At 42.2% G+C, this 25,818-nt stretch overlaps 1 protein-coding gene across 3 annotated transcripts; it reads right to left on the bottom strand.

The window, feature by feature from the left end:
• On the bottom strand, window positions 1–24,723 carry LOC306662105 (uncharacterized protein C8orf76). Of its 3 annotated transcripts, none has more exons than XM_079141622.1 (6): window positions 24,545–24,720; window positions 21,976–22,071; window positions 21,045–21,188; window positions 17,330–17,787; window positions 12,854–12,986; window positions 1–327 (listed from the first exon to the last, which is right to left on the bottom strand). In XM_079141622.1, exons 1-6 carry the CDS (start codon window positions 24,656–24,658, stop codon window positions 130–132), a joined length of 1,143 nt encoding a protein of 380 aa, XP_078997748.1. In that variant the 5' UTR covers window positions 24,659–24,720; the 3' UTR covers window positions 1–129. The 3 variants fall into 3 exon arrangements, with proteins under 3 accessions (XP_078997748.1, XP_078997749.1, XP_078997750.1); XM_079141623.1 differs by lacking the exon at window positions 1–327 and adding an exon at window positions 9,917–10,227; XM_079141624.1 differs by lacking the exons at window positions 1–327; window positions 12,854–12,986 and adding an exon at window positions 12,993–13,228 and having other exon boundaries at window positions 24,545–24,723.
• Between the last annotated feature and the right edge of the window lie 1,095 nt (window positions 24,724–25,818).

Genomic DNA, 25,818 nt, shown 5'->3' on the forward strand with positions numbered 1-25,818 from the left:
GTCAGTATAAACAATCTGGGAAAGAAGTCATCTTTATAAATTCACTGTTTTCCATGATCAGCAGATCCTGTCTGAAGAAAATAAGGACAATTAATACAGTGCAAGATGTTTTTGTTTTTCAATGGACCTCTAAGCCAAGATCTGTATCTCTGTATGGAACTGATTTTCAAAGGGACAGAAATGGTCTTTGATCTTTCTGAACCACTTGTCTTCAAATTCTTTCGAGGATGCGGTCACCAAGGCAGTCAGAGCTGCAGAGCCAATGCTTTTCACCTCTGCGTGAACTTCATCTTTTATTTTTTCTGGAATGATATCTTCTCCCATAACCTGTAGCAGAAGAAAAAAACACTGTCCCAGTAAAAGAGGCAGCAGACAGGGAACAGAAGACCAGGTTGTTCATCAACTGTAAAGGCCTTCAGACAAAAGTGGAAAATGCTTCAGGAGCCAGGGGACACTTCCAACATATTGAAAAGATATCTGCTCAGAAGGTGTCATTCAAGGATCACGCATGTAAACCATCCCATATTTCCACTTTTCCTCCCAAGTGAAGAAGTGCTGAAGTCTGTCCGCAGCAGCAGTAGCATCTGGCCTCCTGGGAGTTTTCCTGTCAAGACACATGCCCTCAGTGAGAATGCAATTACAAGTGGTTCTCCCTCCTGGAATATAGCTCAGAAGGATCAGGCAGAGCAGAATATGACTGCACCTGTGCGTGGAGTCAGGCTCCTAGACATCAAAAGCAGCAAACAATTGAGTAGCAAGGGTTGGGCTGCCCTTTCCTGACTCAGAAAGAGACCTTGATCCCTCTAAAGCCTACCCAATCTTAGCAACTTAACAAGCACGGTTACCCAGTGAAGGCACAACACTGCCCCCTACTGGTCAGAATCAGGCCCAGATGAAACATGGTCAAGTCCCCAGAATCTGGGTTAGTTTCTCTGTGCTAAGACTCAAAAAAATTAGGTTCGAGAAAGTCTTCCATGACATCTTTTCAATATGCTGGAAGTGGCTGCTAAACTATTTTCTATTTTTGTGTGAAGGCCTTTACAAGCTCCAAGTGATCAGTCTTACTTTTGGTAATGACAGTGCACTAAAATTAAGTTCTAAAACATTTAATACCATTTAGCATGAAAGATGACAGAGCAGTCAAGCAGGGATGCAGAGGGAATTTAGTGATTTGGATTTGGACATGCAAACCTGGAGAGCCAATGTGGTCATGAAAACTAACTAGAAACACAAAGAATGGTTCTCACTGGGTTTGAATCTTCACAGATCACATATTTTTGAGGAAACTGCCAATGAGATGTAGAGTACTTATTGAAGTATGGTATTTTATCTGGTCTAAGATACTCTTTTTTGGTTTCTGAATGTCAACATCTCTGAAATCAAAGTATAGTTTATGACCACCAGCATCATAGTGTAAATGGTCTTTTAGCGCCACATCAAATAATAACATGTCTTATAACCGATGACTTCCTGGATTCAATGAAATGCAGTATTTTAACTTATGGGATAAAACACTAAATAAGTCTTTCTTTAAAGATAAAAAAAAAGATAATTGAATAGTTGTAATATACAAAGAAAGAAATTCCAAGAAGACGGAGAGACCAGTATGACATTCCCAGGTGTGCAAAAAGCCTGCTGGGGTCCGGGATGTGGCTCACCAGCAGAACACCTGCCTCATACATGGAAGACAATGGGTTCCATCTGCAGAAACAAATCTGCCAAAGCATTTGGCCATATAAAAACTGTAAAACTTCTATATGTTAAAAATATAATGAGGGGATTCAAGATGGCGGACTAGAGGGTGGCTGCGTTTCGTGTTGCTCCAGGACTCAGGACTCAAGAAGAGGAGATATAGAGAGCCTTGGGACCAACTCAAAGCAGCCGGGCGAGAGTCTCCCACTGGGCAGGCGTCCCGGATGGGGCAGGAGTCCTGGACGGGGCGGTAGCCCCAAAAGCAGGGATCTTTGCAAAGTAGAACGGCCGGCGAGGCGCCCCTCCCCCCGCCGGAGCAGTGATCGCAGACAGCTGGGAGCATTGAAGAGGGGGCTGCCCAGAGGAGAAGGAGAAATACGGGCTCGGCACGTCGCTTGGAATTGGAGCAGCTGTGCCAGGGCTCTGGGCGGCTATCCGGTGGAACAGCGTGGTGAGTGGTTTGGTCCCAGAGCATCCGCTCCTGAACATAGGGGGGTTGTCTGGAGAAGGAGGAGGAGCGCGGCGGGGTGCTTGGGCTCGAAGTGACTGCACCAGGGCTACGGGAGGCAGTCGGGACAAGAAGGTGCACAGTGAGTTCCTGGGACTCGTGACGCACCAGATCTCTGGGTGACTGCCTGGTGGAGAAAGTGGTGCGTGGTGGGGTCACTTGGTCTTAGAGCGACCGCACGGAACAATAGGTGGCTGCCGGAGGAAAAGGCGTGTGGCGGGTCACTGGGACTCGGAGCGATTGTAAGGGGCTCCAGGTGGCTGCTCAGAGGAGGGGCCGCATAGCCAGGCGAAAAGTGCAGAGCAGGGTCCTAGACAGCTTCTTGGTGGAAGGGCCCCACAGACAAACTGAGGGGCGGAGCGAAGGCTCCAGGACTGCAGGCAGCTTCTCTGAGGAGAGGCAGCCGAAGGAGATTCGTTTGCGAAGGGTGAGGCTTCCAGGCCCAGGAGGTAGGTCCGGGTCCCTGGGAACATTGCAGAAGAAGGCTGCCCAGCCCAGGCGGTAGTTGTGAATTGAACGGAACCTCTGGGAGGAAAACCGACCAGCGAGACCTCCCCACCGGGTGACTCCTCCCTGTTGGGTGAGGTTCTCCCAAAAGGACCGTAAAATCAGAGACACAGGCCCAAACTGGTCTTGCATCAGCCCACAACCTACTTCCCTTCTGGATGACCATTCATCAGCAAGTGAAGGTACCTCTGCCCACTAGCAGGGAATATACCCCACCAGAAGGCCACCACCCCTAGGGAGTCAGCTCCCTTGTGGAGCACTGCATTATCAACCTCCTCCAAGATTTCAGGCTACTGAAGACTAAGAGGGGATATAATAGAAATCTTCAGGGATATTATAAGACAATAGAGGAAATCTGCAATATCACAGCGGTCAACTGATACCTGAACAATATGAGAAAACAAGGAAAGAAAATGCTGCAAACAAATCTAGATGTTACATCAATGAAACCCAACGACAGCATGGCAGAAGAAATGACAGAAAGGGAGTTCAGAATGTACATAATTAAAATGCTCAGGGAAGCAAATGACCAGATGCAAGAGCAAATGCAGGCACTGAATGATCGCACCAATCGACAGTTAAAAGAGCAAATACAGGAAGCAAAAGATCACTTCAATAAAGAGTTAGAGATATTGAAAAAAAACCAACCAGAAATCCTTGAAATGAAGGAAACAATAAACCAAATTAAGAACTCCATAGAAAGCATAACCAATAGAATAGAACACCTGGAAGACAGAACATCAGACATTGAAGATAAAATATTTAACCTTGAAAACAAAGTTGAACAAACAGAGAAGATGGTAAGAAATCATGAACAGAATCTCCAAGAACTATGGGATATCATGAAGAGGCCAAATTTGAGAATTATTGGAATTGAGGAAGGCTTAGAGAAACAGACCAAAGGAATGAACAATCTATTCAATGAAATACTATCAGAAAATTTCCCAAATCTGAAGAATGAAATGGAAGATCAAGTACAAGAGGCTTATAGGACTCCAAATATACAAAATTACAACAGACCCACACCAAGGCACATTATAATGAAAATGCCCAACATACAAAATAAAGACAGAATTTTAAAGGCCGCAAGAGAGAGGAATCAAATTACATTCAGGGGGAAACCAATACGGATATCAGCAGATTTTTCAATCCAGACCCTAAAAGCTAGAAGGGCCTGGAACAACATTTTTCAAGCCCTGAAAGAAAATGGATGCCAACCAAGAATCTTATACCCAGCAAAACTTACCTTCAAATTTGATGATGAAATAAAATCCTTCCATGATAAACAAAAGCTAAAAGAATTTACAAAAAGAAAGCCAGCATTACAGAACATTCTCAGCAAAATATTCCATGAGGAAGAGATGAAAAACAAAGAAACAAATCAGCAATGGGAGGAACCATCCTAAAGGAATTGTCAAATAAAGGAAGAACCAAGTCGTCTCAAAATAAATAAATAAATAAATAAATAAAATGAACCAAATGACCGGGAATACTAATCATATCTCAATAATAACCCTGAATATTAATGGCCTGAACTCATCAATCAAAAGACATAGACTGGCAGATTGGATCAAAAAGAAAGATCCAACAATATGTTGCCTGCAAGAGACTCACCTCGTAGAAAGAGATACACATAGACTAAAGGTGAAAGGATGGGGGAAAACATACCATGCACATGGACTCAGCAAAAAAGCTGGGGTATCCATCCTCATTTCAGATAAGGTGGACTTCAAGTCAAAACTAGTCAAAAGGGATAAAGAAGGACATTACATACTGCTTAAGGGAACCATAAATCAGCAAGACATAACAATCATAAACATCTATGCCCCAAACAGTGGCTCATCCATGTATGTCAAACAAATCCTTCTCAATTTCAGAAACCAAATAGACCATAACACAATAATACTAGGTGATTTTAACACGCCTCTCTCACCACTGGACAGATCTTCCAAACAAAAATTGAACAAAGAAACCATAGATCTCAATAACACAATCAATAATTTAGACTTAACGGACATTTATAGAATATACCATCCAACCAAGAGCGAATACACTTTCTTCTCAGCAGCACATGGATCCTTCTCTAAAATAGACCATATATTATGCCACAAAGCTAATGTAAGCAAATACAAGAAGATAGAGACACTACCTTGTATTCTATCAGATCATAATGGTTTGAAGTTAGAAATAAATGAAAGAGTAAAAAACAGAAGCTACTCCAACACCTGGAGATTAAACAATATGCTATTACATGATGAATGGATAACAGAAGATATTAGAAAGGAAATTAAAAAATTCCTAGAGGTAAATGAGAACAAAGAAACATCATATCAAAATCTTTGGGACACTATGAAAGCAGTACTTAGAGGAAAATTTATTTCATGGAGCGCATTCAATAAAAGAAGTAAAAATCAACAAATAAACAACCTAACACTTCAGCTCAAAGCCCTAGAAAAAGAAGAACAGACCAACACCAAAAGTAGTAGAAGACAGGAAATAGTTAAACTCAGAGCTGAAATCAACGAAATTGAAACAAAAGAAACTATACAAAAAATTGACAAAATAAATAGTTGGTTCTTTGAAAAAATAAACAAAATTGATAAACCCTTAGCCACTCTAACAAAGAGAAGACGAGAGAAAACCCAAATCACCAAAATTCGGAATGAACAAGGAAATATCACAACAGACACGATTGAAATACAAAACATAATTAGAAGCTATTTTGAAAATCTATATTCTAACCAAATAGAAAATTTCGAAGACATCAACGGGTTTCTAGAGACATATGAATTGCCTAAATTGAACGAGGAGGACATACAAAATTTAAATAGATCAATTTCAAGTAATGAAGTAGAAGAGGTCACCAAAAGCCTACCAACAAAGAAAAGTCCAGGACCAGATGGGTTCTCAGCCGAGTTCTACAAAATCTTTAAAGAAGAGCTCATTCCAATACTTCTCAAAGTATTCCATGAAATAGAAGAGGAGGGTACCCTCCCAAACTCATTCTATGAAACCAATATTACCCTGATACCCAAGTCAGACAGAGACAAATCTAGGAAAGAAAATTTCAGACCGATATCATTAATGAACATTGACGCAAAAATTCTCAATAAAATTTTAGCAAATCGCATACAAAAATATATTAAAAAGATAGTGCACCACGATCAAGTGGGTTTTATCCCAGGGATGCAAGGTTGGTTCAACATCCGGAAATCAATAAATGTAATTCACCATATCAATAGACTTAAAGTCAAGAATCACATGATTATTTCAATAGATGCAGAAAAAGCATTTGATAAAATACAACACCCCTTCATGCTCAAAACATTAGAAAAAATAGGGATAGTGGGAACATTCCTTAACATTGTAAAGGCCATCTATGCTAAGCCCATGGCTAATATCATTCTAAACGGTGAAAAACTGAAAGCATTCCCCCTAAAAACTGGAACAAGACAGGGATGCCCTCTTTCACCACTCCTATTCAATATCGTTCTTGAGACTCTAGCCAGAGCAATTAGATAGACCAAGGAAATTAAAGGAATACGAATAGGAAAAGAAGAACTCAAACTATCCCTATTTGCGGATGATATGATTATATACTTAGAGGAACCAGGAAATTCCACCAGAAAACTGTTAGAACTCATAAGTGAATTCAGTAAAGTGGCAGGTTACAAGATCAATGCTCATAAATCCAATGCATTTTTATACATAAGTGAGGAATCCTCAGAAAGAGAAATTATGAAAACTACCCCATTCACCATAGCATCGAAAAAAATAAAATACTTGGGAATCAGTCTCACAAAAGAGGTAAAAGACCTCTACAATGAGAACTACAGAACACTAAAGAAAGAAATCGAAGAAAACCTTAGAAGATGGAAAGATCTCCCATGTTCTTGGATAGGCCGAATTAATATTGTCAAAATGGCCATACTACCAAAAGTGCTATACAGATTCAATGCAATACCAATGAAAATCCCAATGACGTACCTTACAGAAATAGAGCAAGCAATCATGAAATTCATCTGGAAGAATAAGAAACCCAGAATAGCTAAAGCAATCCTTCGCAGGAAAAATGAAGCAGGGGGTATCGCAATACCTGAACTTCAACTTTATTACAAAGCAATAGTAACAAAGACGGCATGGTACTGGTACCAAAATAGACAGGTAGATCAATGGTACAGAATAGAGGACACGGACACAAACCCAAATAAATACAACTTTCTAATACTAGACAAAGGCGCCAAAAATATGCAATGGAGAAAAGATAGCCTCTTCAACAAATGGTGCTGGGAGAATTGGAAATCCATATGCAACAGAATGAAACTAAACCCATATCTCTCACCCTGCACAAAACTCAACTCAAAATGGATTAAGGACCTTGGAATCAGACCAGAGACTCTGTAGATTATAGAAGAAAAAGTAGGTCCCGATCTTCAACATGTCGGCCTAGGACCAGACTTCCTCAACAGGACTCCCATAGCACAAGAAATAAAAGCAAGAATCAATAACTGGGATAGATTCAAACTAAAAAGCTTTCTCTCAGCAAAGGAAACTATCAGTAATGTAAAGAAAGAGCCTACAGAGTGGGAGAATATCTTTGCCAATCATACTTCAGATAGAGCACTAATCTCCAGAATCTATAAAGAACTCAAAAAACTCTACACCAAGAATACAAATAATCCAATCGACAAATGGGCTAAGGAAATGAACAGACACTTCACAGAAGAAGATGTACAAGCAATCAATAAACATATGAAAAAATGTTCAACATCTCTAGTAATAAGAGAAATGCAAATCAAAACCACCCTAAGATTCCATCTCACCCCAATTAGAATGGCGATTATCAAAAATACAAGCAACAGGTGTTGGCGAGGATGTGGGGAGAAAGGTACACTCATACATTGCTGGTGGGGCTGCAAATTAGTGCAGCCACTCTGGAAAGCAGTGTGGAGATTCCTTAGAAAACTTGGAATGGACCCTCCATTTGACCCAGCTATCCCACTCCTTGGCCTATACCCAAAGGATCTAAAATCAGCATACTACAGAGATACAGCCACATCAATGTTCATAGCTGCTCAATTCACAATAGCCAGACTATGGAACCAACCTAGATGCCCTTCAATTGACGAGTGGATAAAGAAACTGTGGTATATATACACAATGGAATATTACTCAGCCATAAAGAATGACAAAATTATGGCATTTGCAGGCAAATGGATGAAATTGGAGAATATCATGCTAAGTGAGATAAGCCAATCTCAAAGAGACAAGGGACGAATGATATCGCTAATAAGTGGAGGATGACACATAATGGGGGGGAGGGAAGGGTTAGTGTTAGGGTTAGAGTTAGGGTTAGGGAGGGGGGCAAGTATGGAGGAAGAAAGTACTGTATAGAGGGTAAAGAGGGGTAGGAGGGGTGGGGGGAAGGGGAAAAAATAACAGAATGAATCAAACAACATTACTGTATGTGGATTTATGATTACACAAATGGTATGCCTTTGCGCCATGTACAAACAGAGAGGCAACATGTATCCCATTTGTTTACAATAAAATAAAAAAAATATATAATGAACTTCAAGAAAATATTGCAACATATAGGAAAGTAAGTCTAAAGTAGAGTGGTCTTAAAATTACTAAGAATAACAAATAACACAATTCAGCATTTCACAAAATATAAATGGTCAACAACATGAAAAAAACATCTTAATAGTAATCAAAGAAATACACACTAATACTAAAACTATAATCTTTCACCTACCTACCTGCAAATTTCAACCAGATATTAAGCTGATTCATATAAAACTGCTACTTTTATAGGACAAAAAAAATCAATATGACAATTTCAAATGGTTTAATCTATCATCTAGGATTGGGGTAGGAAAGCCAGTGCCCTCATATACTGCTAGGGAATTATCATCTAGGATTGGGGTAGGAAAGCCAGTGCCCTAATATACTGCTAGGGAATATGTAAATTGAGACAACTTTCTGAATGAGAGTTTGGAAATGTGTTTTAAGTCTTTAAAACATTCTCATAGCTGGGAATGTAGCTCAGTGGCAGAGAGTTTCTCTGGCACATATAAGGCCCCAGATTCAATCCCCAATACCAAAATTAAAATGTTCTTCTTATATTTTAACCCCATGATTCTATTTCTAGTAATCTCAAAGGTACAAATACATATATTTTTGCAAGGACTTATTTAAATAAGTACCAAATATTTATTAAATGTTCAACATAGGGAAGTAAATAAATTATATAGTTAATTAAAAAACTAGATGGATCCAGTCATTAAAAATTAGGTACTCAAATAATATTGAAGGATATCAAGTTATAGCCATGTCACAGTGTTAGGTAAAAGTCATAGAACATAAAATGAAATAAAAGTTTGGCAGTTACTAAAAAAGTTAAGCAGAGTTACACTACATGACCAAGCAATTCTAGTCCTAGATTTACACTCCCAAAGAATTAAAACAGGGACACAAACATACATGCATGCTAAGGTTCAAAGCAATATTATTCACAATATCCAAAAGGCGGAAACCACCCAGGTGTCCATCAACAGATGAGTGGATAAACATGGTACATACACATAAAGGGATAAAGTTGTTTGTTTTGTTCTTCCCAATACTGGGGAAGGCCCCACACATGCTAGGCAAGCAGTCCACCACTGAGTTTTACCCCCACCCCTTTACATTTTTTATTTTGAGACAAGGTCTCACTAAAATGCTCAGACTCACCTCAAACTTGCGATTCTCCTGCCCTAGCCTTCTAGATCACAGGCATGATCTAGATCTTTATTCACGCCTGGCCATGAATAAAGTTTTGATACATGCTTATGGATAATCCTTGACAACAATATACTAAGTGAAGCCAAATACAAAAGGACAAATGTTGTATGGCTCCCCTTATTTGAAATACTTAAAACAGGTTATAAATTCACAGAAAGTAGTTTAGAGGAAGAGAGGTAGAGGGAGGAGGGTGTGGGGAGGTTTTGCTAAATGGGGTTATAGTTTCTGTTTGGAGTGACGGGAAATACTGGAAATACAGTGGTGATGGTGGGACAACACTATGAATACACTTATTGTCACTGAACTGTATACGTAAAATGATTAAGATGGCAAATGTTATGCTATTTATATATATTTTATCAGAGTAAAAAAAAAGGGAGGGAAGAACTGTTGCAAAATAAAAGATATATAAGAGACAAAAGAACCAGGTACAATATGTAGACTTTATTTGGATCTTAATTCAAATAAAACAACTAAAGATTTTTAAAAAAGATTGCAATCAAAGAATATTTAAGCCTATAGGGTCAAGGTCATATCATAAGTCAATTAAAATGAAGGGAGTACAAATAATCCCAAGGAGGGCCCAGACATTCATTACTTTTAAAAAGTCCCACAGGTATGTCAGATGCAATGTCCAGGCAGAGAACCACTGTGCCACTCAACTTCCCAGATTCCCCAGCGCGGTAGGATACAAGATGTTTAAGACGTGGTCTGGCTTATGAAGAACCTAGAATCTAGAGGAAAAGATAAGACACGTTCCTATAACTTTCTAGGGCTCAGAGAGCTATGTTTTCAAGCAACTACTTTATCTGAGTTGAAAGAAGGAAAAATCACCACAGGCAAGAGTATTTGGAAAGATGCCCCAGGCTGTGGGACCTCAGCTAAGATCTGAGGACCAGAAGCTAACCGGGTGGATAGCCCCAGGGTAGGTCTGCTAGACATGGAAAGACCAGTCTAGTGGTGGCAAAAGATTTGTGTAAGGAATTCTTAGGTAATAAGTTTGGGGTTACACTCTACAAGGCCTTGGAGGTCACCTTAAGGATCCTAGGTCAGCACTGATCTCAGAGGTAACAGGGATTCTTTTTAGTGTTTAAGCAAACAGGTAACATGGTCAAAGCAAGTTAAGATAGATTCAGGGGGAAAGCAGGCAAACAAGGTGAGGTGAGTCAGAAAGCCACTGTGAGAGTCAAACCTGACTGAGGAGGTAAGGACTAGGTGCTAGTGTGGAACAGAAACCAAGGGTGGTACCCGGATGAGTGTGAGCTTCAGTGGGTGCCTGGCAAGGCTGATCGAGGCAGAAAGAGGACAGAGTCAGTGAGGTTCCAGGTCTGGAAAGAAGAGTGACAGACAGTATCAAGGAAAAACAATTAAGTCAGATGGCTCTTTCCAAGACTCCTCCACTTCCTCTCACCAGTTATTTAGTGATAGTCACATCAGGCACAGCAGCATCCTGGGCACTAAGGGGAGCTGCAAGACTGACGTGCGTGCTTTCTCAGGTAGCTATCTTCCAGGCATTCTATACTGGAGGTTACAGTAGAATAATCAATAAACATTCAGTTAACTACCCAGTAGCTAATTTTTATATACATATAAATTTCTTAGTTTTCAATGGATCTTTTATTTATCTATATGTAGTGCTGAATATCGAACCCAGGGCCTCACATACGCCAGGCAAGTGCTCTACCACTGAGCCACAACTCCAGCCCACCAGTATGTAATTAACCAGAGATGTGCTCCAGAGTTGAGGCGAGAGATACAGACTAAAAGCAATCAACTCTGAGACAACAACTGAAACCATGGCACCGTTATGATTTCAGGGATGGGAGGAGAAAGGTAAAGAGAACAGAGAGCTGAGTGAAACTTTAGAGAATGTCACACCACAAAAGAAACCAGTGGAGTCTCAAGAGGCACAGGAACATTAAACACATACAGGAGAGCAGGGCATGGTGGCCCATGCCTGTAGTCCTAGTTACTCAGCAGACTGAGGCAGTAGGATCACTAGAGGCCAGGAGCTAAGACCAGCCTGGGCAACCCAAGAATGAAAATGCAGGTGAAGGGGAAGTGGAATGAAATAAAGAAAGGGAGGAAGGGGATAAGGGGAGAAGAGGAGGAAGGAAAGGAAGAAATAGAGGAGATAAACAGGGTGGTATAGCCTCTCAGAAGTAAGGAGAAGAATTTAGAAGTGAGTGGTCAACAAATTCTATCGAAAGATAAAAACAAAGACTAAGGAAAGGCTAAGGTCTAATTATGAAAGACAGGTGCCTTTGTGTATGCATGGGCTCCAGGGAAGAACCCTATGAAGGCAGAAAGTTAGAAAGATCAAAGGAGAACAGACAAAGAATATAGGGAAAAGTCCATAATGAGCCAGCTTAGTGTCGGGAAGAGAGAAGGCAGCCTGGCATTAGAAGATCTAAAGTTAAATACTCTTTTTTCTCCTTGCTGGTTATGAAACCCAGGACTTCAGGCATGCAAGGGAGACACTCTAAAACTCAGCTGCATCCCCAGCCTCACAATAAATACTTTTAAAACAGTTTTTATTTATTTGTTCTTTTGGTGCTGAGGATTTAACCTATGAGTGTTTTATCACTGAGCTATATCCCCCAGCCTTTTTATTTTTTATTATGACACAGGCTCACCACGCCCAGCGCAATAAGCACTTCTTGAAAGAATGACAGCAGGATGTACATGGGTGAAGTCATTCTCAGGGAAGAGTACTCAGGCTGTCAAGTTTCAACTGCGTACTGAAAGAAGTAGCATGAAAAGCTTAAACACTAATCTCAAGTGCCAACTTAAAAAACTTCAACAGTGTATTTTACAAAAAGCCAGCTTTTAAAAAAGAAAGCTAACATAGGATGCAAAAGAATGACATCTGTATTTCTTGGCAACCATCGAAGTAGTGACAAGGTGGAGCAGAAAGAAAACGGACTTGTAGCTAACCCACACTGGTTTTAGACAAGTTCTGCCACTGAAAGTCTAACCCCAGGGGGGTCACAACCTCTCTGGGCCTCAATTCCAGCTCAATCTATCATCACTAGCTATGAGAATAAATGGAGGAAAAGCATATAAAATTGCTGTATAAATGCGAGCATTCACCCATTAGTTTCTTCAGTACTAAAACAAATAAAGGGCACTCAGGTGTCCCAGCAGGCAGGTGCCAACAAGGACTGACAAGCACAGAACAGCCCTGCAGTCTAGCCCTGCAGCGAGCTGGACAGCAGGGAAAGGATGGTAAAGAGGCCACTCTGGTGACATAAAGGAGGGAAATACAGTTGAGATTCAGTTGTTCCTTATAAAAGTGGTATCGGAGCCAGGAAAAATATCTGACGCCTTGTGTCCTATAAACCCAGGAGGTACACTTACCTCAGCAATCCACAACAAAGTGTCTTCTTTGAAGCTGAACCCTTTCATTTTATCTTCAATTTCCTGTTGAGTCCTTAGGTTCCTCTCCAAAGCAAATGATGTTTGCTGAGACTGGGTTAACTGAAGTAAAAGTCTGAAAAACCAAAAAGTCCCCATGTGTAGGCTCCACTACAGGACAGCAATGAGCCCCACAAGGCTAGAGAAGGCTGCTGCCCTCAACAGAACTTTTGCTTGAATCCCTACAGCTTCTTATGTGAATAAACTGCCCATTTCCATGCTGGAGCGTCATCTTTTCTCAAGTTGATGGACCAAATCTCCTCCGAGAGAGCTTTAGCCAGCAATACCTTCAAAGAGCTCCCTGTGGAAGGCAAGTGGCTGAAAGCACAAATAATTTAGCCTGAGAAGAACAACCTTCAGTCAGACTCCTCCCACACACCATTCTACATTTGTTTCTTTGAAGCAGGGTTCTATGACCCTTCTGGTCCCTGGACCTCATAGCAGCTGGACCTCAAGGAATAATTAGCTTCACTGGCACCCTTCAATTACCCTAAGTAGGGTCAAACCTTTGATGACCCTTTTATGACTACTCTGCAATTGCCTTACCACTGATGTCCCCACCATGATCCTAACCTGGTCCCCCCTTGTTGTTCCTCCCTACTGTCCTCATGTGGCTACTTTTTCCTTATTATTTCCATTATTATTGAGAATGTGCAGATTTTCCCAATCTTCCTCCAGTCTCATTGGTCCCTCTGGCTAACCCAGAAGCACTAGGCTCTGCCATTCACTCATTTTATGTAGTAAGGAGTTCCAGACATGACTCCAGGCACTAAGAGACACTGGTGAGCAAGACAGACAGGTGCTGGCCTCAGAAAATGGAAGGGGAGAACACACATGCATAATTTCAAGTTGTTAAAAGTGCCACAAAAAATAATCCAAGAGAGTGTGTCATTAGGATGAGACAGTGCAGAAACGTTTCCCAAGATACCATCCAAGCCAAGGCCTAAGTGATAAGGAGCCAGCTGGAAGAATGTCTGAGGGAAAGGGTCTCCTGGCCAGGGGGAAGGAGGCCCTGACAGAAGTTTGATGTGTGTGAAAATCAGAAAGATCATCAATATGGCCACAGCACTGCCAGGGAGAAAAATATTGCTACAGAGTGAATATCCCCTAACTCATGCTGAAACCCGACTGCCATTGTGTTGGGTCCAGGTGCAGGACCGTTAAGAGTTAAGTGCATTAGGGTTTGGGATAGAGCTCAGTTGGTAGAGTGCTTGCCTTGTGAGCACAAGGCCCTGGGTTCAATCCCCAGCACCACAGAAAAAAAAAAGAGTTAAGTGCATGAATGCATTAAAGACCTGTGTTGGGAGTGAGTTCCTGATAAAAGGAGTTGTTCAGCTGATTTCCTCTCTGGTCCACATGTGTGTGCTCTCTTGCCACCTGATACCCTCCATCATGATAGCAGAGACTCACCAGAGGCTGGCACCTTGATCTTGGGACTTCCCAAGTCCCAGAATAGGGAGAAATAATCTTTTTTCTTTTTCTTTTTCAGTATCTGAGATTAAATCTACAGGGGCTCTACCACTGAGCTAGATCCCCAGTACTTTTTATTTTTTATTTTGAGATAGGGTCTCACTAAGTAGCTCAGGGCCTTACTGAGTTGCTAAGGCTGGCCTTGAACTTGTGATCCTCCCGAGTCACTAGAATTACAGGTGTGTGCCATAGCAACCAGCTATATTTTTTGTCTTGATAAATTAAGCAGTCCTTGGCATTCTGTTATAGCAGCAGCAAACAGGCAAAGATAGATGTGGAACAGATACAACTGCGATGGGAAGCCAATGGTGTTTTCTACAGGAGCAGGACCTGATACACAGGTACAAAGACACACTGCTGCCTCAGCGCAACCCATTTGAGTCACCTGTTCCATGGCTGGCAGCGGTCACATTTGGGACTGCTTCACCGTACTTACTTTCTTCCCTCTCTGTTTATCACTTGAAAACAGAGCTTGTCCTTGCTCTATATCATGTTCATTCATTCGTGGCCTTCAGACCTCTGCAGCTATTCTTCTCTCCCTACCCTTCTACTGAAACTGGCTGCTCACCAGCAGAGATGACCTCCTAGTTTTCAAGCCCTCAAGTAATCCTACTTGACCTCCATCACCACCTGACCATTGATCCCTTTCTAATCTATAGCTCCCTTCTTCTAAGTGTGACACTTATTTCCTAATGAACAACTCTGGATGGATGTTCTATAGGCACCTGAATCTCAACACATCGAGCCTAAATCATTCCTTCTAGCCCAATCTCCCCTGCTCATCCTGTGTGTCCAATCTCAGCAAAAAAGCAGTCCCATATGCCCAGGGCTAAGTTTCCTTCTCCTCACATCCATCCTTCCCACACCCTCAGCAGACCAAAGTCATTGATTCCAAACTGCAAGGATCCTTTTCTTCTCTTATTTCCACTGCACCATACTAGGAAAGACTCCACCACCACTCACCAGCCATTCCACTGCCTCTTCACTGGTGTCCCCAACTCCAAACACCTTCTAGCCCATCATCCCAGCTACCAGGTCTCCCTCTGAATCACTGCTCTGATCACACCACCTTCAAGTATTTTCCAGGCCTTTAGCTCAAGGACCAAAGTCTTAAGATGACACCAAAATCTTGTACTAATAAAAAGAAAAAATCAAAATCCAAAAGCAATGAAAAGTACCAACAGCTAACATTTATCAATTGCCTACTATATACTGCACAATTCAATACGCACTTTAGATACTTAAATCTGTACCCACAAAGTAGGCATTTCCCCCATTCCTCCATCTGTGAAGAGGAGAAACCTGGAGCCCAGAGAGTTTATGCAATTTGCACAATGAGGTCAGACAGCTGGCAAGTGGAACAGTCTAGGCTCATTCTCTCAACAATCATTCTCTCTTCAAAATCAGATTGACTCCAAAGTCCTACCTCATACTTCCTCTGCTTCCGGTGTGGTCTACAAACTACCTCAAGCTCCTACCACAACACTGTTCTTGCTGCAAGACTGTGGCTGTTCTACGGCAGCACCCTGGACCTCTGGGCTATGCTTCCTCTCTACCCTGCATGGTTACCCTTGCCTTGGGAATATAATACAGATTGAGCAAGATAACCTGGAAGAACTGCATCTAATCCTGGCCCTGGACTTCACAGCTTTGCCACTTCAGGAATGATTTTAATAAGATATCTAGTCCATCAAATGGGATCCCAACAGTAACCCCAGATGGCCATGAGGATTAAAATGAATCGCTCATATGATTACTTAGTGCTTGGCAGGTAAGGACTCCCAGCAGGCTCATTTGGCAGAAGCACCATCCCTGGTAAAGGCTCTGAGGACTTCGTTCTTCCTGCCACACCAGCAGCTCCCTTATCTTGGAACCTGTGGAATTCTGCTCACACCACTGACACACTGCTTAGAATCTGTGTGCCACTCACTGGCTAGACATATTTTCCCAATACAGCAGGTAGCGTAAGGAAAGGGACTTTTTAAAAACAATCTTTATGATCCCAGCACGAAGCAATTTGCCTGGCACATATGCTTCTGAATAAAAGTGACATAGTCAATGCCAAGTAAGAATCTATGAAATAAATTTAAAAATTTGCCAAAGAAATGCCACTTCTTGGTTATGCCTCACTGTTAGTATTTCTTGAATTCTCCAGAGTAAAAAAAATAATAATCTCTATGTTCTCAAGATGGTGTCTGTTTCTTCTCTCATAAATTACAGAACTGGTTAAGGGTATTTTCCTACCTTCCCCTCAAATTCTTATACCTTAAAAGATTCAAAGTACTTGGGAGTCCTCAGGGACAAACTATGGGAATTCTCTGTAGAATGAATTTAGAACTCTTTATTCACATGATCGGCAATTCAAACACAAGAGCATATTTTCTTCATATCTGTGGAATAAGTGAATAAAAATTTCCTCCTTTAAAACAGTTCTAAGCTGGGTGTGGTGGCACATGGCTGTAATCCCAGTGGCTCAGGAGGCTGAAGCAGGAGGATCTCAAGTTCAAAGCCAGGCTTTGCAAAAACAAAATGCTAAGCAACTCAGTGAGACCCTGTCTCTAAGTAAAATACTAAATAGTGTTAGGAATATGGCTCAGTGGTCAAGTGTACCAAGTTCAATCCTTGGTACCCAAAACAAAACAAAACAAAAAAAAAACGAACAGTTCTCTCTTTTCCAATATTTTATACATTTAAGTTTCCTAATTTTTTAGTGTTTTCCAGTTTCAACACTACACTGAGCACTCACCCAAGCTGTATTCTTGAGCAAATAATAACATTTCTAAGTCTTACACACTGAAATGACACACGTTCAAAGGGTTACGTCTAGAATGTAGGAAAAACTGAAAAACATACACCAAGTGCCTTGCTTAGAACTTTCTGAAACGTAGAGTTAAATGAACGAAGCTTCTCCCTGAGCTGCTTCCCACCCTCTCACACCACTCTGCTCACCTGGTTCGAATCAGAGAGGCACATGCTTTCATCTGAGTCTCCATCAATACCGCTTCTCCCCTTCCAGTCACACAGTTCTGACTGTTTTTAAAAGCTTTCTCAGTTTTCTGGCCATTACTGCCACTTGCTTCCACAGAAAATACAGAGCTCTCAGGCACAGTTTCAGGGAAGCACAAAGGATAATCCTTTCCTGAGTGTGAAAAGGAGGACTGGATAGTTTCGTCAGTTGAGGTGAAACTGTTCTGTCTCTGAGATGATGCAAATGATGCTGAAAGAGCTGGCCCCAGATTCAGGTAAGCCTCTGCCAACTTGCCCCAGCTCCAAGGATTAAAAGGATGCAGAGAAATCAGTTTCTGCAGGCAAAAAATTGTTTTCTCCAAGTTCTGCAAACTTGAACAAATAGCAAGCTGGAGGTAGAGCACAGTGGTTAAATGGTCTGTGTTAGTTGCTTTATTTTCCTGAGGAGAAAAGAAAAACAAAACAAAACCGTAACTGCAAAGTGTTTTCCATATAAAACTGAAGATGCCCAAAAAAGATGTCAAACTTATACAACATAAATCTGTCTATGTTATACATTGCAAGTATCTTTCAGTACTCATACAAGCTGAGTGGACTAAATATACTTCAATGGATCACAAGCTTGAAACCATGAACCTAGAGAACAATACACTACTCTAGAAAAATAAACATCGACCATTCCCAAAGACTCAAAAGTCATAAACATGTAACAATTCATGTGATAGTGACCCGAAAAAGTCCAGAACTAAAAAATATAAATGTCAGTTTAAAATTTTCAATTTTTATCATTATCTTTGTTTTTAGCCAGACATCTGAAGAGACCGAAGCCAATTTTCTTAGACCCTGTCGTAACAGTTCCATTTTAACATTCGTGCTTTCTAAAAATCCAAAAGGTGGCCAGGCATGATGGTGCATGCCTATGATCCCAGCAATTCAGGAGACTGAGGCAGGAGGATTGCAAGTTCAAGGCCAGCCTCAGCAACTCAGCAAGGCCCTAAGCAACTTAGTGAGACCCACCCTACCGCCCTGCTCTCAAAAAATAAAAAGGAGGGGGATGTTGCTCAGTGGTTAAGCACTCTTGGGTTTAATTCCTGGTACCAAAAACAAAACAAAAAAAAAAAAAAGGCAATTTCCTTGGGGACTTAAACAAACTCCATTTGCACATCCTGCTGGGTTTGGACATCACATAAAGGACAGCCCTGAGCTCTGGGTGCTTCGTGATGCATCATAATTGAATCCAAATGCCTTCCCTGCTAACTTGTACCAAGGCCAGCTATTTTTGGCCAGAGGACATTGCTTGGTTTCCTTCTGATCAGAAAATCCTTTTTGAGTCTCCTTAACCAGAGCCACCACCTCTTGCCTAACCTGCCATCTGGCAAATACCTTCTGGGTTAGGAAAAACAGGTCTGCTCTTTCTAAAGTTTGCAGAATGCAGATGGCAGATAATGTTATCTTCAAGCTGCTGTGAAGTCTAAGGAAAGCCTGGCCCGCAAGTGTCCAGAGCAAAGTTCTGCACACAAGCTATTCAGAGAATGCAACAGGAGTCACATTAGCCAGCAGCCCAGAGCAACTGGCATATCAGTTAGTGGAAGCCTGTGGAGGGCTTCCCAAATTAAGTGAAAAGATATGAAATAAAGTCACATCATCTTTGATGATACTGTACCTCACCAAAGACAGAATATACCTTGTTTCATTATTACTAAGTAGTGTCTATCCTTCTCAATAGACCCTTAAGGTCCATGAGAACATTTGCTCAATGTTGAATTCCTAGTGCAGAGCACAGCTATAGCTGGCTCCTCAGGCACCATAGATGTTAATTAACATGTTGACACAGAGAGGTTAGATAACTTGCCTGAGCACACAACTGGTAACTGAAGAGCTATAGTCAGGTATACTACAAGTATAGATTTGCTATCTATTTTGTTCAACATTACACAATAATCTGTCCCACTGTAGAATGTGAGAGGACAATAACCATGGAAGAATAAACAGACCTGGGTCAGAGCTAACAGCAAAATAAGAGACTTTGAGGAGGGAAGAAATTAAATAACAAAGCACCAGGTTACTAGGAAATGAGAAAACCTTACAGATAGGCAGTACCCACTAGAGTAATATGCAAGAGACCCCAAAACGGGGTGAGACCCGCTAGTCCCTTGCCCATTTTCCAGCCCAGCAGGTACCTGGAAGACTGATAACCAGTTCTGGAAGTCCTAACATGTCACTGAAGACTTCTGCCTGGTCACCCCCTGAACTAACTGGCAACATATTCTTCTCTAAGCCATAGGAACAGATGCACTGAGTGAAGCACAGAAATGCCCCAGTCCCTTCACTAATCTAGCTGCCACTGCCTTCAGTGAGAAAGGCAGAGGGTGAAGCTCAAAGGTGACATGCAAGAGCCAGCTGAGGGAAAAGCAGAGTGGGGATGTGTCTGAAAAGGCTCAAATTGCTGTGGACTTGCAGACCAAGAAGACCAGGAAGCAGCACAATTAAATCTTGGCTTCAATGTTCATGCCCATACTGCCGGCACAAGGCAATCTATCTTCTTTGCAGCATAAAGATTAACCTGCGCTTCAGAGAATAAGGCAGGAAAAGTTCCAAGTTCAAGGTCAGCCTGGGAAACTCAGTGAGACCCTATCTCAAAATAAAATTTAAAAGGCTGGGGGTGTAGTTCAGTGATAGAGTGCTTCCCTAGCATATGTAAGGTGCTGGCGGCCATCCCCAGCATCAAAAAGAAAGGAAGGAAGGAAGAATGAGTGGATTAATTAACCTGCAATTAATAGAGAAGGGAAAAGAAAGAACAAAACAGCTGGATTCCACACTCTTAAGACAATTCCATCAAGGTTTCCTTGCACTGTGAGAGGCTGAGGTCCCAGGCAGTGAAGGCCTGGGCTAGAGGGAGAAAGAAGCTCAGCTGCAAGCACTTGCGGCTGACCATGGCGGACCACGGGGCTCAAGTATCTGTGCAACATTGTCTCACTAACCCCTGCTGATGAGGAAAATTGCTCACTATATACTATGACTGTCAATTTAGACTTAGACCTATATAATATTTACACAAAAATCAACCCAAGTGAACCATAAATGCCCTAATCTGAAAATAAAAACAAACAGCATTTAGAATTACAAAGACCTTTCTTCATCCCTTAAAAAATTTCTGCGTAGTCTAGTTAAAAATAAAAAGAACTGGGCTGGGGTTATAGCTCAGCGCTTGCCTAGCATGTGTGAGGCACTAGATTCGATTCTCAGCACCACATATAAATAAATAAAGGTCCACTGACAACTAAAAAAAAAATATTTAAAAATAAATAAATAGAACTTCTAAGCTTGACTTGGTATGAGTACTTAGTCATGTTTTTTATAACTTCTGCTTACAGAAGTAATATATGGTTCACTGTAGAAATTTTGCAAAATAAATAAAGCTCAAACAAATCTGAAAAAGAAAATATATCACTCATAATCCTGTCCTATTAACACCAACCAAGAATAAAACCTCTGCAAATGAGATTTTTCAGGCAGTGAAGTTCAGCTCCAACTATTTCTCATAATAAAGTCCTTATACTGCTCGTGATTTTCTTCTGCTTATGCAAATCCACCCATTTTGTTTCAAGCAAGTTTTTTGTTATGTCATTTGAAAATAAACTATGAAACTGTCCTTGGTATAGCAAGCTCTGTGAAAACGAGCAATGGAACTACTCACCAAGTTTGTAGCAATCTCTAGAGCTTCCACGTGCCTTCCCAGGTGAGCTAGGCACCGAGCCTGGCCTTCTTGAACATCCTTTTTCATGGCAAAATTGGTAGATGACAATTTTTCAGAGATACTGGAATACTCCTGCAGTGCTTTCTGACAATTGTTTAAAAAAGGGAAGAAAAGAAAGGTAGAAAAGGACTCGGTATCAGGTGACATTTTTCCTAGGTGGAAGGTAATGTTGTAATTGACCCCACAATGGACTATGGGACACTTGAGTATCTTGGTACTACTCCGCTCAATGGTAGAGACAGAATGGCTGGAGATGCAATGACCACTACCATGGAAAGTATCACTGTAGAGCACAGCGTCCTGGAGCCAAAAAGATCAGGCTTCAAATTCTGGTTTTGCTGCTGCCTTGCCACAGAACCTTTCCATCGATGTTATCATGAAGATGTAAATATGGAAAGTAACCTGGCTCCTAGTTGTTCATTATTCTCCTTTCTTACACATTTTAGAGTGCCCCTGTGAAACTATGAGGCTTCTATGCTGGAGACACACAATAATGAGGGGGCTACTGAACCTAGGGCAACAGACCTACAGGGGCCCCAAAAAGATTCTTTTCTTGGAGTTCTGGGAAACAAAGCCAACTACATAAAGCCACACAGAATAGTATAGAAATTTGAGAGTCTAAGATTATTTAAAAAAAAAAAATTCATCTTCAAAAACACACTCCTGGGGCTGGGGTTGTAGCTCAGTGGTAGAGCACTTGTCTAACGTGTATGAGGCAGTACCACATAAAAAAAAATTAAAAAAAAATAAAGATACTGTGTCCATCTACAACTAAAAATACTAAAAAACACAGACTCATTACTTATTTACATATGCTGTCACTGATAAAACAGAAGCCCACTTCAAGGGCCAGTCTTACACATTGGCCCACCTCATACTCCTGTCGTCTGTAGGCCAGGTCCCCTTTGAATTTCTTGATAGTTAGAACTTCAACATCGTCACTGCTTTCTGTTTCTTCATAAAACCACTAGAAAACATGAAAAGAGCCCATTATAGCTATGCTTTCGCCTCATCCTCAGGAGTAATTTTCCATACCGTAACCAATTAAACCTCAAAAAGACACACCTCTTCAAGAGACTAGGGAAAATATCTGACCAAAAAATAACAGCTTTAATGATGACCCAGTTTTGATTAAAATTATCACAAGTAGTAAACCTACTGATAACATCATCTCCCCAAAAAAGCTGCAACACGTGGTTTTATCTACAGCATTTCCCATATGGAGCATGATGCCTGGGAATCCCCACCTTTACCCTGCACGGCTCATGATGGTTTTTTAAAGTGAGATGTTTTCTTTTAAAGCAATTTTAGAGAAGATGGAATACAGACTGACAATTCTTTATGCAGAAGACATAAAAAAAAAAAGAATTATGGTTGAGGTGTTATTAAGAAAATGTTGTAATGGCACAAAAGAAGAATCTAAAGCAAAGAAGGAGACAGAAATTAAGGCTTTTGAAAGGAGGCTTCAATACCACCAATCATCAAAGGACAATGGAAGAAAGCTGGAGATGCCTACCTGGGATGCTCTACTCGCTTTTCTACCGATCTAAGTAAAACACATGGAGGCTGAAGAAGGCCCATCCCTGGCTAAATATTATTAATTTGAACGTAACTTCATTTGTGACACTTTCACATCACAATTGCTTGCTGTATTTCCAAAAGAGCTGCCTGAGTATCAGTGCGCCTTGGCTACCCTAGTAAAATCAGTTTCCTTGGCCTGATGCCATCGCAGTGACGAAAGCCAGGAATAATTCTCTGTTCTTCTTCAGGCGTGGTCAGTCCATAACAGTCTAAGCACTGTCCCCACATTTTCCCTGTATACCCCACTGCTCTCTAGTCACTGTTTCAGATCAGCCTGTCCCAGCTTTCTGAACAAGACTCTATCAACTTCCATCCAATTTCCATCATCCTGTGGGGAAAGACAAAGCACAGTTGGCTTCCTAATGGTCATCTGTATTCTCCCATATAAGCTGCAGGCCAGCAAGAATTCGGAAAGACGATGCCTTCAAACACCCCTCTCTGATGAGGAAGGAGGGAAGAATCTTGTGAAGCAGGGGGGAAATGCATGGATAAGTGAACATCGGCCCTCCAGAAGGCGAGCAGGCTGGGACAACAGAAATCCTCAAACCCAAACTCCTATTTACACTCAGGGAGCCCTCCTTGAGCTATTTGTGAGTAGCATATTTTCATGTTCATGTAACAAACATATTCTAAAGTAAAGAGACTTTTGGGTTTTACTTCATCACCTGGCCAAGTATTTTCATCAACAGTATCTCATTTCACTTGCACAGTAACCTTATAAGGGGGCAAATGAGATATAGGGAACTGACACACTGATAGAATTCAAGGGTCCTATCTTAAAACCAGAGCTTTTTTTATGCTCCATCACATGAGAGCTCAAGCCCAATCCCTGTTTTTAGTTTACACAGTTGAGTACTGAAGGTTCTTTAAGAGACTGCATGTAGTAAGAAAAATAAGTAAAAAATACAATTCAGTAATTACTGAGTCCCTCGCATCGCTAAGTACAGCTGTTGTGGGGAACAAATATGAAAATTCACGTAAGGGAACCTAGCACAGTGCTTGGAACAGGTGTGTGTAAACACTAGCTCTGCCCGGAGAGAGGCGATTTACCTCATGAAATATTACAAAATAATACTATACTAATTCAAGAATACGCACGGAGTTCCTATTTTGAACAAAACCGTCAGGCGCTGTAGAGTGGGCATCAAGTTAAGAACAACTGTAGTGTGATCATTTAGTGCTGTGGGTCTAAGGACTCTGAGAACAGAGACAAGCACTTCAAATAGAAGCTAAAAGAGGGTAGGGGCCGGGAGAGATGGCGCACGTGTCATCAGCGGCTTGGGAGGCTGAGGCAGGAGGATCGCGAGATCAAAGTCAGCCTCAGCAAAAGCGAGGCGCTAAGCAACTCAGTGGAACTGATTCTAAATAAATACTAAATAGCGCCGGGGTTGTGGCTCAGTGTTCGAGGGCCTCTGAGTTCAATCCCTGGTCAACGCCCCCCAAAAAACAAAACAAAGCCCGGGTAGGGGCGCCAAGACAAAGACATTTCACTGGAGGGCCTCAGAAGACGTCCGGAGGCGGCGGCGTTTAAGACGGGCCTTGAGAAGCGGCTGTGCCTGCACGACGTGAGCCTCCAGGGCGCCAGTGGGCAGAAGTCCAGGGCGGGCAGGTGCGCGGACAAACAGCGCTGAGGCTTACAGAGCGGGCGGAGGCCCTGACCGCGCCGCCGCAGGGTCGGGAAGCAGCCCGTCTCCAGTCTGCGGGCGGGGGTGAGACCCGCAAGGCCCAGCCGCGGCCGGGGCTCGGGGGCTCCGGGGTGGAGCGAAGGCTGGCACTGGAGGCTCGCGCCGCAGAGCGCGTCTGAGGCGCCGGGCACCGCGGAGGGTGGGTCCCGCGAGGCAGAGGCCGCGCCCTCTCACCTGCGGCTCGCAACGCTTGGCGCGGTAGGGCGCAGGAGGCCCAGGCCGCCGCCGCGGCCCCTCTTCGAACACCGAGTCCTCAAACTCGCCGCCGATCCAAAATCCGGGCTCCATAGCGCGCCCACGCTGGGGCACCGAGAGGAAGCGGCGCCTCCAGCGGCGCGGCGTTTGGCCGACCGGAAGCGGCGCGGCCCCCGGCGCCCGAAGCGCGGCATGCTGGGACTTGTAGTCTTCGCGGATATACACGGGCGCGTGGCCGGGGGCGGACGGGGGCCCGTGGTTGAGCTGAGGGTTTTATCTCACGCACGCCCTTCCCGAGCCCTAGGACTAAGGGTTTGCCTTTTCCGTGTCAGGAGGTGGCTAGGGCGATGCTTACCTGCACGCATCACAAAGCCGTGGCCCCGCTGGGCTTGGTGGCACCCTTCTGTAATCCTGTGGACTCTGGAGGCTGAGGCAGGAAGATCGCCAGCCTGGGCAGTTTAGCCAGACCTGTCTCAAAATAAAAAATTAAAAATGGCTGGGAATGTAGTTCAAAGATAGTGGGGCCCAGAGTTCAGTCTCCAGTAAAACACACACACACACACACACACACACACACACAGTAGCAGTTTAAAACTCTTTTTAAGTACCATTTTTAAACCATTGACAGCATTCCTGTACTGTTACGCATTTTATTTTTGATAATTTCCTATTTCCTCTTAACAACCCTACAAAAGACAGTGATTCCCATGTTGCAAATGCAAATGTTGGACTTGACAAGATAACTTGCTCAGGATCAGATATTACGAGCTAAAGAGCTGTAAAATACAGAAAAGCCTCCATGTCTCCGGAAAAGATACCCTACCACCAGTAACAGACCAGTCATTCAAGCATTTGTAAAACAGCAGACATAGAAATTTACTCTATGGGACTTGATTAGGGAACATTCATTCTTCTGGGAGAAAAACACCAAATCACTGAATTTTAAGACTAACATTCGTAAGAATTTCTGTACTTTCAAGATAAGAGATATTGTCACCCAAAATACTGGCCAATATTGCACAATACAATATTATTGTACCACATAATATAGAAGGTTTTTCTGTTTTTTCTTACTCTCACCAGTTCCTTTTTCATCATTAGTCTTTCAGGGCTCTTTCTTCAACCCAATTTTCTACTGGACAACTCACCCAGAGGAATGGATCCACTCCCCCAGTTTTCAAAATCCATCTCTCTGCTGATTAATCCCCAAATTTAGAACCATCCCACTTATCCAACAGCTTGGGGTTGCAGGC

The sequence above is a fragment of the Sciurus vulgaris genome (assembly GCF_902686455.1).
Source record: "Sciurus vulgaris genome assembly, chromosome: 1".
Classification (NCBI taxonomy): Eukaryota; Metazoa; Chordata; class Mammalia; order Rodentia; family Sciuridae; genus Sciurus; species Sciurus vulgaris.